This window comes from Microplitis demolitor, chromosome 8 (genome assembly GCF_026212275.2).
Source record: "Microplitis demolitor isolate Queensland-Clemson2020A chromosome 8, iyMicDemo2.1a, whole genome shotgun sequence".
NCBI lineage: Eukaryota > Metazoa > Arthropoda > Insecta > Hymenoptera > Braconidae > Microplitis > Microplitis demolitor.
In genome coordinates this window covers 12,437,251-12,450,737 of record NC_068552.1, presented here as the reverse complement: position 1 = coordinate 12,450,737, position 13,487 = coordinate 12,437,251, and the positions used below count along the sequence as shown (strand labels likewise).

General features: G+C 29.7%; 4 protein-coding genes across 7 annotated transcripts; 2 read left to right on the top strand and 2 right to left on the bottom strand.

Moving 5' to 3' along the window:
• Window positions 1–585: 585 nt before the first annotated feature.
• LOC106693057 (translation machinery-associated protein 16) lies at window positions 586–2,550 on the bottom strand. Its single transcript, XM_008553229.3, has 5 exons — window positions 2,320–2,550; window positions 2,149–2,240; window positions 1,909–2,049; window positions 1,679–1,827; window positions 586–1,558 (listed from the first exon to the last, which is right to left on the bottom strand). The coding sequence occupies exons 1-5, from the start codon at window positions 2,320–2,322 to the stop codon at window positions 1,323–1,325; spliced, it is 621 nt and encodes a 206-aa protein (XP_008551451.3). The 5' UTR covers window positions 2,323–2,550; the 3' UTR covers window positions 586–1,322.
• A 159-nt stretch (window positions 2,551–2,709) lies between these two features.
• On the top strand, window positions 2,710–4,781 carry LOC103573937 (serine/threonine-protein kinase RIO1). Its single transcript, XM_008553228.3, has 3 exons — window positions 2,710–2,897; window positions 2,990–4,502; window positions 4,603–4,781. The coding sequence occupies exons 1-3, from the start codon at window positions 2,842–2,844 to the stop codon at window positions 4,702–4,704; spliced, it is 1,671 nt and encodes a 556-aa protein (XP_008551450.1). The 5' UTR covers window positions 2,710–2,841; the 3' UTR covers window positions 4,705–4,781.
• Window positions 4,749–7,729, bottom strand: LOC103573938 (ribokinase). Of its 3 annotated transcripts, XM_008553224.3 has the most exons (8): window positions 7,314–7,335; window positions 6,779–7,009; window positions 6,197–6,329; window positions 5,979–6,105; window positions 5,524–5,685; window positions 5,362–5,453; window positions 5,092–5,280; window positions 4,749–5,022 (listed from the first exon to the last, which is right to left on the bottom strand). In XM_008553224.3, the coding sequence occupies exons 2-8, from the start codon at window positions 6,826–6,828 to the stop codon at window positions 4,846–4,848; spliced, it is 930 nt and encodes a 309-aa protein (XP_008551446.1). In that variant the 5' UTR covers window positions 6,829–7,009; window positions 7,314–7,335; the 3' UTR covers window positions 4,749–4,845. The 3 variants fall into 3 exon arrangements, with proteins under 3 accessions (XP_008551446.1, XP_008551447.1, XP_008551445.1); XM_008553225.2 differs by lacking the exons at window positions 6,779–7,009; window positions 7,314–7,335 and adding an exon at window positions 7,663–7,729; XM_008553223.2 differs by lacking the exon at window positions 7,314–7,335 and having other exon boundaries at window positions 6,779–7,115.
• Window positions 7,491–13,479, top strand: LOC103573936 (polycomb protein Asx). Of its 2 annotated transcripts, none has more exons than XM_008553226.3 (8): window positions 7,491–7,724; window positions 7,838–8,459; window positions 8,536–8,792; window positions 8,890–10,101; window positions 10,181–10,471; window positions 10,546–11,415; window positions 11,517–11,759; window positions 11,916–13,479. In XM_008553226.3, exons 2-8 carry the CDS (start codon window positions 8,171–8,173, stop codon window positions 12,339–12,341), a joined length of 3,588 nt encoding a protein of 1,195 aa, XP_008551448.1. In that variant the 5' UTR covers window positions 7,491–7,724; window positions 7,838–8,170; the 3' UTR covers window positions 12,342–13,479. The 2 variants fall into 2 exon arrangements, with proteins under 2 accessions (XP_008551448.1, XP_008551449.1); XM_008553227.3 differs by having other exon boundaries at window positions 7,491–7,767.
• The last annotated feature ends 8 nt before the right edge of the window (window positions 13,480–13,487 follow it).

The following is a 13,487-nucleotide window of genomic DNA, read 5'->3' as shown; positions in this document are numbered from 1 at the left end:
TTTATTGTCTCGCGACAATACGTGAGTACTGTAACAATCTAACATGCTCACGCAAGACAAATTATTACGGTTAAGGTATATAATAACTATATAATAAAATCCCACGCGACATACACTTTTTTTTTTAAATTATAAAACGGAATACGACAGTAAGGTGAGACATTGTATTTGTTTTTTATCTATATTATATAAAAAAATTTTGATCCCTCGACTATATTCTAACGAGATATAAGTTGAATTACGGTCAATTTAAAATAAGTATATGTATATATTCATGTATATAAATATATATTTTTTTATCTTTTTCTTTCTTTCTCACTCAGCATCGCTAACTTTCACTATTCGATATCCTCCCCTCCGGCTCTCACTCCTTATTCTCATATACATATATTTATCGTGCTCTCCTGGTGCACAGAGAAATTCTTACACGACCTATACGTCATCGATAGGTCGTTACTGCCATTAGTGCGCCCTAGATTAACAGTAAACTATTTTAACACTTGTTAATGCGATTATCGTGTTTTATTACTGCTTATCCTTTCTTGATAATATATTTATAACATTTTTATTAATAATTTTCTGTTAAAGCTTTTTATTATTTTCATTACTTACATAGATGTACTAATCACTAAAATATACTATGAAAAAATATAAGAAAAGAAAAAATAATAAGATATAAAAGACATAAAAAAATAATAATTGAAGTTGAACAAAACTCGGTAATAAGTATTGTAAATATTTCGATAGGAACCAGTGCCGAAAAAATTACACTTATTACCAGCACGACACTGAGGAATCTTAAAGAAAATTTAAATGTATATATTTATTATACAATAAGCTTAAGGCTGAGGCAAGGTAAAAACCTCATTGCTGTATAAATGTGAAAGGGAAAACCTTAGTATATGGGAACTCTTGTACAAAGTCATGATTTGGGGATTTGGGTCAGTGGAACGTACGGGTTACATTTAGCCCCCGGCTTCTTCATCTCCCACCGCAAAATCTCTTCGTCTTCAATAAGAGTCGTATAGTTACTACTTGTGATCATTTGCCGACAGGTATTTCAAATTTCTTCTCAGATATATCATGAGTTTCACTTGAGGACCCAACGACCTGTTCTATCTTTTTTCTTATATTCGTCAATCTTCTCTTCATATTAAAAAATAACCATGTCGTCAGGCCACGTTTATCCATTTAATTATTTAATTTTCTCCTGTAATCAAACTTTTTTTTGTCGTAAAATAATTTTTTTTTCCCTAATTACGGATTATATAAATATATTATTATGTTTTTGATATAATTATTTTTATTTTTAAAAAAAATATTTAATCAATATCCATTTCTGTTTTTTCTTTAACATCATTTTTGGTTTGATTATTTTCTTTGTCCTTTTGAATCGGTAATTTTTCATCAACAGATGCATTAGTCATTAAAATTTTTTTGTATTGCTCGACATGTCGTCTGCCAAATCGCCGAAATACAAAGTTTGGAAGGTAACGCACGTCTCCGTCCCACTTGCGCAACATTTCGCACTGAGTTGAATTCAGGATATTGGGTATTTCTGTAAGTGAAATTAAATTTAATTCAATCAAATTAAAATATTAACAAATAATAATAATTTCATAAATTTATAGAAAAAAATTTTGTTAAACTTTTTTATTTTCTACAAGTGATGATTTACCTATTCCACAACCGTTATATTCATCTAAATCTCTTTCTTTACTCATTCGTAAAATGTCTTCACGACTTGCATTGCTTCGATTCTTCTTATTACGAACTTTATTCTTCTCTGCTATTCCTTTAAGTTGTTCGTCATGTCTTGCAATATACCTACAATTAAATATAACAATTACTTAATGAATAGAATTTATAAGTTTGTTGATTTAATATTGTAAATAAAATTTCACATACTTTTCAAGTAATTCGCCTGTTAATTCAGATGTATATGGACATATTTGAGGTTTCATGTGTTCTTTTAACCATAACATTTTTTCTCTAATTAAATTTTGTTTCATTAAACCTGTTTGTTTTGATTGTTCTCTCTTCTCTATTCTTTAAATAATTCAAAATAAAACAAAGTTAATTTATCTTATTAATAAGAGTTGTTAAATATAATAAAAAATAAAAACAATAATTTAAAATAAAACAAACTTTTTGCTTTTCTTAACAATAGCTGTTACTTTTCTACTGTTTGGATGAAGCATTTTCTTTTGCTTTGATAATCCTTTTTTTAAAACAACCGACTAAAACAATAAATATATATTTTAAATTTAATATAAAAAAATTTAATGATTATTTATTATTAGTAATCTGATTACTTACCATTTTGATAAGTGCGTAATAACGATTTTGTATAGAAAAAAAATTTTACAAATAACCTCAATAAAACTACTCCAACTGATTGACAATAGATAAAAATATGTCAATTAAAGATTAGAAATATATTTTCTTTATGATTATGTTACATAAATTTATTTAATGATCAAACATGACAATGACAATGCCTTAAAAATATTTAAATAGATTTTTGGAGCACGTGGAATTCACACAATGTAAAAGTAGAACAGAAATAAATCTAATGTTCAAAAATAGGATTCTAGTGTCATCTTGTGGTAAAAATAGAATACTTTGATGTCGATAAGTAGAATTTAAAGTCAATTATTGAAGGATGTAGGATCGACCCCATCCCACTATACGGATAGGATAATTTTACAAAAACACGTGGTTTTGTGATTACTGTCAGACTTCCCCAAGCATTTGGAGTATTACATATTGAGTTTTAAAAATAATATATACATATATATTTAATTTATTGTAATTAATTAATAATTTAATTTTTAAAAAATGAATACTGAAATTGTTGAAGGGCAGTTCAGTGATGCTGAAGAGGACACGATAATGTAAGTTGTATATTTAAAAATTAATGATTTTGGTTATGTCTTATGATGCAATCGAACAATAAATAATATTTATTAAATATATTTTTGCTTAGATTGGATAATATGAATGGAAAGCTATTCAATGTGAATGCTAATATATCGAAATTAGACATCACAGAAAAAGATCTAGAAGTGTTCGATGAGGTTGACGATATAAGTGACGATGATTGGGATATTGATTATGATGAAGACGGTCAAAAAGGTCAAATAAAGAATTCAAATCAAAGTAGAAATAGTCAAGGAGTCTCGAATAAAATAACAAGCTATCAGCCAATGGATAAATTACTTCGTCGGTACGCAAATAAAATAAATGTTGAAAAATATGAAGGACTATCATTACCACATGGTGCAGCAAATGTTCTCAATGAAACAAATAGAAAAATAGAAAATCAACGTATCAGAAATAAGGATAAACATGATCGTGCTACAGTTGAACAAGTGTTAGATCCCAGAACTCGATTGATTTTATTCAAAATGTTGAATCATGGCTTTATAAATTTAATTGATGGTTGTATTTCTACGGGAAAAGAAGCTAATGTTTATTGGGGTCAATCAAAAACAGGCATTGAATTAGCTATTAAAATTTACAAAACGTCTATTCTTCAATTTAAAGATCGAGATAAATATGTTACTGGTGAATTTAGATTTCGTCATGGATATTGTCGTCGAAATCCACGAAAAATGGTACAAATGTGGGCAGAAAAAGAATTTAGAAACTTAACGAGATTAATTAAAAATGGAATATCAGCACCAAATCCTATTTATTTACGTGGCAATGTACTTCTTATGGACTTTATTGGGGTTGATCGTTGGCCAGCACCAAAACTTAAAGATGCTGTTTTAAAATCATCAAAACCAAGAAAACTTTATAGAGAATGCATTGAAATGATGTGGCGAATTTACAATAAATCTCGACTTGTTCATGCTGATTTAAGTGAATATAATTTATTATATTTCAATGATTCAATTGTTGTAATTGATGTTTCTCAAGCAGTTGAACACGATCATCCTATGGCTTTGGAGTTTTTGAGAAAGGATTGTACAAACATCACAGAATTCTTCCGTAAAAGTGACGTAGCTGTAATGACTGTTAAACAATTATTTGAATTTATAACTGATCCTACAGTTACTGAAGATAATATGGATGATTATTTAGATGCCGTATCCGAAAGCGTTTTAAATAATCAAGAATTTGTTGATCCTACTAAAATTATTGAGGATGAAGTTTTTAAACAAGCCTATATTCCCCAAAATCTTAACCAAGTCGTTGATATTGAACGTGATATTGACCTTGCGAAATCCGGAAAAGATGATTTGATTTATAAAACATTAGTTGGATTAAAAGCCGATCTTCAAACTGCCAAAATTCCAAAAATTCTTGAAGATAAAAACAAAAATGAGGAATTAAGTAATGGTAAAATTTCTGATTGTAACGAAGAATCAGATAATTCAGAAGAAACTTCTGATGATGATAGTTCTAATGATGATGATAATAATGATGATGACAATGCTGATGCGAATGATGAATTCAAAAGACGAAAAGATGAAACACCTGAAGAGAAAAAGGTAAAGTAAAATTGGCTATCTTAACAATTTATTAAATATTAATAAAATATGGAAAATTTCTATTATTAAAGTAATATTTTATTTTTTATTTTTATTCTAGGCTCGAAAGAAAAAAGTAAAAGACATGCAAGCAGAAAAGCGAAAAGTTAAAGTAAAAAAACATATTAAAAAAAGGAAAGAACGTTTGGCGAAGAAAAAATAAATTATAATAACAATCTGCAATTGTATGAATGTATATTATTATTTAATTTTAAATAAACAGATCACAGTTTTATTGGATAAAAATTTTTCATGTTATTATTTAATGTTTGTTGTTATTTTTTGTATAAATAACAAACTTATTCTATAAAAATAATTCTTTCGACAGTTCATCTTTTATTGGAAAACTAGGCTGGGTACCAGCTTTCATAACACTTTTTTTAGCAACTTGACAAGCTCGCTCAATTTGTTTTTTTAATGTTAACTTCGAATGATAGGCAATAAAATATGCTAAGGCACCTAAAAATGCGTCTCCAGCGCCCTAATAATTAAAAATATAATTTTTTGTATTAAAAATTTTAAAAAATAAAAACAAAAAATTAAAACTCACTGTTGTATCAACAGGTTTAACTTTTTCAACAGGAACATGCGTCATTTCTGGTTCATCGCGAGATGCAAAAACAGCACCTTCAGCACCTAGAGTAATTATTACAGTATTACAACCTAATTTGAATAATTTATTTAAAGCTTCTTGTGCATTATCCAGCGTCAGTGGCTCAATTCCTGTCATAATCTCAGTCTATTGGAAAAAAAAATCTATTATTAATTAGTTTTTTTTGTAAAATAATAATTAATAAACCTGATCATCATTAAATATTACCTCAGTCTCATTAACACAAAATATGTCACAATTTTTTAAAACATTCAAGTCCGGATTAGCCACAGCTGGAGCTCCATTAACTATTGAAACTCCTGATATAAGATTTAAATATATAAAATAATGATTGAAGAGTTTATATATAATTTAAAAGTGAAGAAATACCACGGCCTTTATGAAGTTTTAAAGCATGAAGAGTAGTATCTAAAGAAGTTTCGAACTGAGTCAAGAGAACGGCAGCATTTTTAATAACACCTTCAGCTTCATCGACGTCTGCAGGACAAAGTAATGCATTTGCACCGAGAACTATTACAATACTATTCTCTCCTAAAAAATTAAAATAAATAATTAATTTCCAAGGTCTCTTTCCTTCGGTTTTATTAAATTTTTTTGTCCCACGACCCGACCTCTTTTGCCAGCATTAAATTATTGACTTAAGAAAAAAAATTTTTATTAAAACATGTTTCATAAATAATATTAATACATGTATATATTTAATACATGTATAATATATATATTAATATAATAATATATATATATTAATATAATAATATTAATACATGTATATATATTTTATTACGCATGATTGCGTAATTACATATAAAAATTAAGTAAATTACCGTTATCAGCAACCATAATTTGAGCAACTCCACTACTGACATCCTTTCTGATTTTAATAAAATTTGTATTGATTTTAAAAGATTTAAGTATCTGAAGATATTCTTCTCCAAAGATATCTGAACCCAGCTATTGGTCAAAAATATCATTATAATGATTAATGAAAGTTTATTAAAATAATAAATTGTTATATTAATAAATATATATTAAAGTAATATACAGAAGCGATTAAAGTGGTTGAGGCTCCAAGTTTGGCAGCGGAAACACACTGATTAGCTCCTTTTCCTCCAACAGTTCTTTTGAACTCCATGCCGACCAAAGTTTCTCCAGGTTTAGGAAGACGTGGAACATAACTATAAAAATTATATATAATTATTATCAAAATTTTTATTCGAATTATAATTATTTTATGACTCTAAAGTTAGCAGACAATTAAAAATTGAACAATTTTTTTTCAACAAGAAAAAAAAACTAAAAATATGCGCACGTAGAAAATTAAAAAAACTATAAGTGCCATTTTTTCGAATATTTTTTTTTTTTTATAATTTATTGTTTTGAAAAAAAAAATTCAAACATTATTAGACGTCAGCTAACTTTAGTATAATATTATTTTTGATAATTGTATTATTTAATAAGTGTGAATGTCTGCTACATCAGACAAATTTAAAATTATAAATAAATTAAGTAAATAATTAATAAAATAAAACGTTAAAAAAATGCTCTTTTTTTAAGTATGTATTCTATTTATTTATAATTTTAAATTTGTCTGATGTCTGCTACATTGACACTCATACTTATTTACCTAGTAAAATCTATCATGCAAGATCCAACAACAACAATTCCTTCAGACATATTGTTTATTGAAATTTTCAAGAATGTTGCTTTGAATAAAAAAATTTAATGTATACCGTCTGAATTATTAAACACAACTGTCATCATCATATTTTTCAAATACATTCAAATATAAATTATTATCTTATATAACAAAACAAGTTCCCGCTTATCGTATTTATCTTGTTTAATTTAATAAAAACTACAATTTTTACAATACAAGTTAATCGCTAAGTACTATTTGCATTATCAATTATCATTGTTATTGTTTTTCCTTTATTATTTTTATTTTTTTCTTTATAAAATAAACAAAAACTTTTATGTGTGTGAATGTAGCAGACAACAGAAAAATTTTAAATTATAGATAAATAGAGTAAATATTTAATAAAACTAAATTTTTAAAAATGCGCATTTAAAAAATTTTGAAATTAATAAGTGTATTTTTTATAAACATTATTTTTTTATTATTTATAATTTTAAATTTGTCTGATGTCTGCTAAATTCACACTGATAAAATTTTGCTGTGTTGAACAATACGGCATACAAAACTGGCGATGTCTTAAGATATTTAAATAAACTAAATTTGTTTCATTTAAAATAAAAATATTAGTATTACCAACAGATCCTCAATAAAGTGAAATTCAATTTTATCAACAGCAGATTGAACAGACACCGTGAAAAAACAAATGAAAAATATCAGTGTACGCCATGTATTTTAGTGATTACTTTGTTATTAATAAATATTATCACAATTAACTATCAAATAATATCGATTGTTAGTTAATTTATATAAATAAAACAAGTGTTATTTAACAATAAATAACAATAAAAATATAAAGTTAATTTTTCAATTACCTTTGATTCACATAAATACGCAGCTGCAACATGGCCGAACAAAGCAAAATCGCGAGATAGTTGTGAGTGTTACGCATTGCAGCCTAAGTACTTTTATCACCAAGTGTATATATTTAAAAAATATTATTGTTATACTTACATTAATAAATGTTTATATGTAATTTATGATTGACAGATTACGATTAAAGCTGCTTACTAAAAAATAAAAAGTTCAAAAGGCCCATCTGACTTGAAGAAGCAAATAATCCTTGATTATCATCATGTTTTTATTTTTCGCTATGCTTGATACAAAATTAACGGGCTATCAAAAAGAGTAGGATCATCATTAATTGTATTGAGTAATCGGAGCAATGATGTTAGAGTACGACTGATTTGTCATAAACATCGTCAAGTACTTCCTCGATGACTGGTTTAGATTATAGAATAGTATTTCTTTCAATCGAGATGATCTTGACGATGTATGAATTATTTAAAATATGATGATGATATGAATTATAAATATTGCTAAATGCATACTATGGATATCGAGGTGGAGACGAGTAAAGCCGATGGGATTAGTGAAACAAATCCCGGTTGCTCCGGGTATTCTGGAATGGTTCATAGTAAAAAAGTTATTAAACATGCCTTGCGTCAGCAAGCAAAGAGGCGACGAAAAAATACAACAATTGCATCTGGTAATTCACGAACACTTCCTCGTATTGTTGTTAAACCTCTTGCACCTCCACCGGCTCCGTCGCCACCTCCACCGTCTAATGATCCACCACCTCCAATGCCCAATATGCAACATTCTACGATGGGTAATTAATTTTATTTTAATAAACAATTATTATTTTTTTAAGTTTATTTAGTTATATTGATTTATTGTTGTTGTAGTGGAAGAGCCAGCTGCAACAATGAGAGAAGTCTTAGCAAGTTTACCAGGATTCAGTTTGAAATCTAGCAGAAGACGTTCCACAAAAAGACTTTCAGCGGCCGCTCAGTTGGAAGCTGGTTTAGTAGATCTTGAATCTCCGGCTAGTATCCTCGCGAATACAAGTCTTCGGGCATTGTTAAATAGGCATACCTTCCAAGGACTTCCTCCTTTATATCAGAGGAAGCTCGCTCAATTATTGCCTGCTGTCGATAGACAAGTAATTTGAAATGATGTTATTAATTATTAATTTTAAATTAATATTTGAAAAAAAAATCTTAATATAACATTTATTTAAAATGTATTTACCTTTCTAGGATGCTGCTACTTCTGGATTAAATAACGAATTTTTTGCTCGCGCTTGTCTAGAATGGCGAAAACGGCTAGCTGAAGGTGAATTCACACCCGAGAACCAGCAGAGACTGAAGATGGAGGCAGAGAAGGATAAAAATAAACTTGATCCTTGGAAACTAAAACACTTTGAGCCTATTTGGGGTGAAAAGCGAGAACCTAAATTCAGACTTGGTTTGCATTGTATGAATGAACCAAGAACTGGTGGAGCAGTTACAAGGTCAAGTTTACGTCTTAGATTAGAATCTACTCATGAGCAATATACACCTGAATTATATCAACGACCTGTTATAACCACCGATAAAATTGAAGAGACTGATGTTCCGACGAGAATAAATCCACCGGTCCCTGAGACATCAAGTATTATTTCTGATACATCACACGATCCTTTGATAAAAGATATTACGACGTCTGAAGTAGAAAATAGACTAGAGCAACCATCTAGTAATAATATTGTAGAAACAGTGATAACTAATGGAATAATTGAGAAAGAGAGTAATGAAGAAGAAGAAGAATGTCATAAAGAAGAATTGGAGAAAGCTGAAAGTCCTGTAGAAACTGAAACCCCAATGGAAATTAATCAAACAAATATTTCTGAGGTACTCGAAGTAGAAATTCAACCTGATGAAGAATCGAAAGAACCGGAAGTAATAGCATCACCAAGTACTGAGGAAAAAATTCATTTAGAAGAACAAATAATTGAAGTACTAGCACCAGTTGTCGAAGAAATAACAACAGTAGTTACGAGTGTTACACCAACAATGATTGTAACAACATCTGATTTAGAACATTCTCAAGAATTTACTGTTAGCGAACAAATTGAATGTCAATCTCAAGATGACTGTGACACAATAACTGAACTTACAATGAGTTTATCTGAAGTATCAGAGATCCAAGTACTCCAGGATACTGATGATCATTTTGATGCACAATTTGATTCTTCGAGAACTGATAGTGATAAAATGTTTGAGATATCTGAATGTGAAAATGCTGCTGCAGTTGAGAGTATATCCGCTCATGATTCTGTTAAATCTGATAGTATTATTCTTGAAGAACACGATGTTATTAATGTTCAGATTAATGCTGACGCTATTAGCGCCACTTCAGCAGACTCAGAGCCTATTCCTGATGCTATGGAAATTGATAGTGAAACACTTCAACGTATTCACGAACTTGAGGTGAGTATTGCTTATTTTTTTTTCTTTTTGTCATATTCATAGGAATAAAAATAATTTTATCGTTAATTTTAATTTCTAGGTACGAGGAGAAATGAGAGAAGCTTATGAAGAGATTTCAGGTTGTACGGAAGAAATAATTTATCCGATATTGGAAGGCATGGAAATGGGTTCAAGTGGGTCGGAAGAAACTGACACTCAAGAAGTAACAGAAACAACAGAAGATATTAGAGAACAGTCTGATATTGTAGAAATTAATGAAGATGAAGAACTTCGTGATGCTAATAATTATGTATGTTCAGAAATGTTAGAATGTAGCTGGCCTGTAGATGCGACAGTAACCAATAATAATACAACTATTGATGATAATTCAGTAAGTGAAAAATTATCTTGATATTAAATATTATCGGCTAGTTTATTTATAATTTGTGTTATTTTCGTTTTCAGTCTCAAGAAGATCTACAGGTACCCTGGCCTTTGGTCGCAGCTGCGTTGGATGGCTCTGTTGCCGCAAACATCACAGTAACAACACAAGATGAGTGCAATGATACTTCGACAACAACGGACTCAACGACATCAAATCAACAAGCTCAAGTTCAACAACAACAGCAATCACCATTTGTTAATGAGACGTCCACTGAGTCTGTAAACTGTATAGCGTTACCGGTTGTCCAGAGTACACCCTTCCAATCAGATGGTATGACAATAAGTACTCCAGCAACAAGTTGTCTCTTAAAAAATGTTCAAACATCACAAAGCCCACCCATTATTACTTTTCCAACTCTACAACCGATACGATTTGTTCCAACGCGTTTACACACAAGTCACACCACTACTCCAACAACAGCATTAACAAGTACATTGCCAACACGCATCTCAACTCAACAACATAATCAGACAACGCATCAGGTTAATGTTGCTCGCTCGACTGAAGAAATTGTCCAATTGGCTCAGAGTAATATGACTCGTGTTAATACTCCGAATAATATCAGTATCAGAAGTAATTCACTTCAACCCCATCAGCATGTTCAAGCAACAGTTGGAGTAACGACTGCGGGACATCCACAAAGTGCAATAGTTGTCCAACATCAAACACCTATTCCGGTAACTCAATCTCGGCCAATTGTTGCAAACATGCAACCGCAGCAATTTGTAAATACAAATGTCACTGCTAGATCGGCACGTTCCTCGGGCCCTGGAAGTTATCGTGGATCAAGGAATGGCAATAAAGAACAAAGCAGTGGTAGATCGAGAAGCTCAACTAAAGAACCACCTGGAGCTGTTAATTTAGAACGAAGTTATCAAATTTGTCAAGCGGTTAGTTGTCAATTATTATTATTATTTTATAATTTATTCATTACAATTATAAATAGCTTTTACATCAGTTATAATTTATTATTATTTTATTATTTATTCAGGTTATCCAAAGTTCACCGAATAGAGATCAATTGAAAGCTCATTTGAAGCCACCACCCAGTCTTCTTGCCCGTGGAGATGGTGCATTTACAACAAGTAAATCTGGTGGTCGTACAATTACGACAGTTAAAACACAAAAGCCACATCAGACATCACATCAACATCAAAAAAATAATCAAAATAAAACTCAAGCAGTAATGCTGAGACAAGTTTTTGCTACAGCACGTCAACCATCGGCCGTTGAGGTTTGTATAAATTAATATGAATAAAATAATTATTTATAATTTTCTTAACAATGTGATTTATCTTAAAGATGAACTCAGGTAACTAGTGAGAGTTTATTGCACTAATAACTTATTGTTTTTATATTTTTCAACAACTTAAATATTATTAATTTTCAGGTGACAGAGAATAGCAATACTTCAGTTGCACAGCTTGGTACTAATGGGGCGGGTAATTTTGGCCAATACATTTTGGTACAAAGAACCGGAGTAAGCGATGGGGCACCACGTGCATCGTCAGCTCCACCATTGCCACCTCAAATAGCAGGAATCGGTGTTGGAGTACATCTAGTACGAGGACGACCTGCAAGTGCTGGGGAAGGATCACATCAGGCTGTTACACTAAAAGCAAGAGGGACATCTGACGGTCGAGGTAGTGGAGGCGCTGAACCTGGTGCACCAGGTGTTATAATGGGTGGTGATCCTCCACCTCCTTGTGAGTGTAGTATCCGCGGTGCCATGGTTATTTGTCGTCAGTGCGGGGCATTTTGTCATGACGATTGTATCGGACCTCAACGTATTTGCGCGACTTGTCTTATACGCTGACGTTAAAAAAAATTGCAAGTAAAGATGAACTTGATACTTGTTAGAAAAAAAAAAAAAAAAAAAAAAAACTTAAAATCATGTGAAGTCATGAGATTTCGTGTTATATCCATGACGTGATACTAAAAGTCTTTATTTACGATATAAAGCGAGAATGAAAAAACTTGAAAGAATGGAGTTTAAAAATAAGCTCATGTATCGTCGCATTTGCTATTAAGTTATTTTTCTTACTCATCAAAAGTCTTATCTATATTTTTTTTAATAATTCGTATAGTGTACTTGTTTCGTCAATCTTGCTATAAAAAAAAAAAATAAGAAACGCGGCATCTTCCTTTTGCATGAATTATTATTATATATTTAAAAAAAAACAAGTGTAGGTTTAATATTGTCTTTAATTTTTGAAATTGTATAAAAAGAAACCGCTCATTTTTCTAATTATCAGCAAAATAACACTTGATCTAGTGTTTGTCTATGAATTAAAGCATTAAATGAATTATTGGTATAAGAAAATATAAATTTTGATGTACATCATTTGTTTATACAGTATGAACGTCCACGATAAAGCTTGCTTTTGATCTATACTGTTTAATAAATGGCCGAGTTTAAGATACAGGTATATAAATAATAAAAAAATTAATAAATTATCTGTTTTCTTCTTACACGCTTAAGGCGCGTGAAAGCTCAACATTTAAAAAAAAAGAAAAATAAAAGAAATAAAAAAAATAATTAATAAAAACAACTAACAAAAATGTTCTCATCACAAAATAATGAAATTCAATAGCGAGATTTGAAGGCACAGTGTAAATAATTCTCATCTCGTTTTTTGATATTTCATTCGTTTAAAAAAATCTATGCAAGATTGTTCATGGAAATAATTTTTAACAAAAATTACGCAAGCATACACATACAGCAAAAAACGGTGAATAGTACAACACAAAATGTATGCATAGAAATCAACAAATTAAATACTTAGATAAAACAGATTTTAGTGTTTTAATCTTATTGAATATAATTAATGTAGTCTATACATTTTTTTATTTTATTTTCATTTTTTATTTTTTTTTATTGTTTATGATATTTATATTTTTTGTTATTATAATACTTTTGTTATTGTATTATTAAGGAGAATTATTTAGCTGGATATACATA

Coding starts and splice junctions, on each gene's coding strand:
- LOC106693057 (XM_008553229.3), bottom strand. Junction 2,050..2,148: donor ATTGTTAAGAAAAGCAAAAA/GTTTGTTTTATT, acceptor AATTATTTAAAG/AATAGAGAAGAGAGAACAAT. Junction 1,828..1,908: donor ACAGGCGAATTACTTGAAAA/GTATGTGAAATT, acceptor ATTTAATTGTAG/GTATATTGCAAGACATGACG.
- LOC103573937 (XM_008553228.3), top strand. CDS start 2,842: ATGAATACTGAAATTGTTGAAGGGCAGTTCAGTGATGCTGAAGAGGAC. Junction 2,898..2,989: donor GCTGAAGAGGACACGATAAT/GTAAGTTGTATA, acceptor ATTTTTGCTTAG/ATTGGATAATATGAATGGAA. Junction 4,503..4,602: donor AAACACCTGAAGAGAAAAAG/GTAAAGTAAAAT, acceptor TTTTTATTCTAG/GCTCGAAAGAAAAAAGTAAA.
- LOC103573938 (XM_008553224.3), bottom strand. CDS start 6,828: ATGTCTGAAGGAATTGTTGTTGTTGGATCTTGCATGATAGATTTTACT. Junction 6,330..6,778: donor TGCATGATAGATTTTACTAG/GTAAATAAGTAT, acceptor TAATTTTTATAG/TTATGTTCCACGTCTTCCTA. Junction 6,106..6,196: donor CAACCACTTTAATCGCTTCT/GTATATTACTTT, acceptor TTTGACCAATAG/CTGGGTTCAGATATCTTTGG.
- LOC103573936 (XM_008553226.3), top strand. CDS start 8,171: ATGCATACTATGGATATCGAGGTGGAGACGAGTAAAGCCGATGGGATT. Junction 8,793..8,889: donor TGCCTGCTGTCGATAGACAA/GTAATTTGAAAT, acceptor TTACCTTTCTAG/GATGCTGCTACTTCTGGATT. Junction 11,416..11,516: donor GTTATCAAATTTGTCAAGCG/GTTAGTTGTCAA, acceptor TTATTTATTCAG/GTTATCCAAAGTTCACCGAA.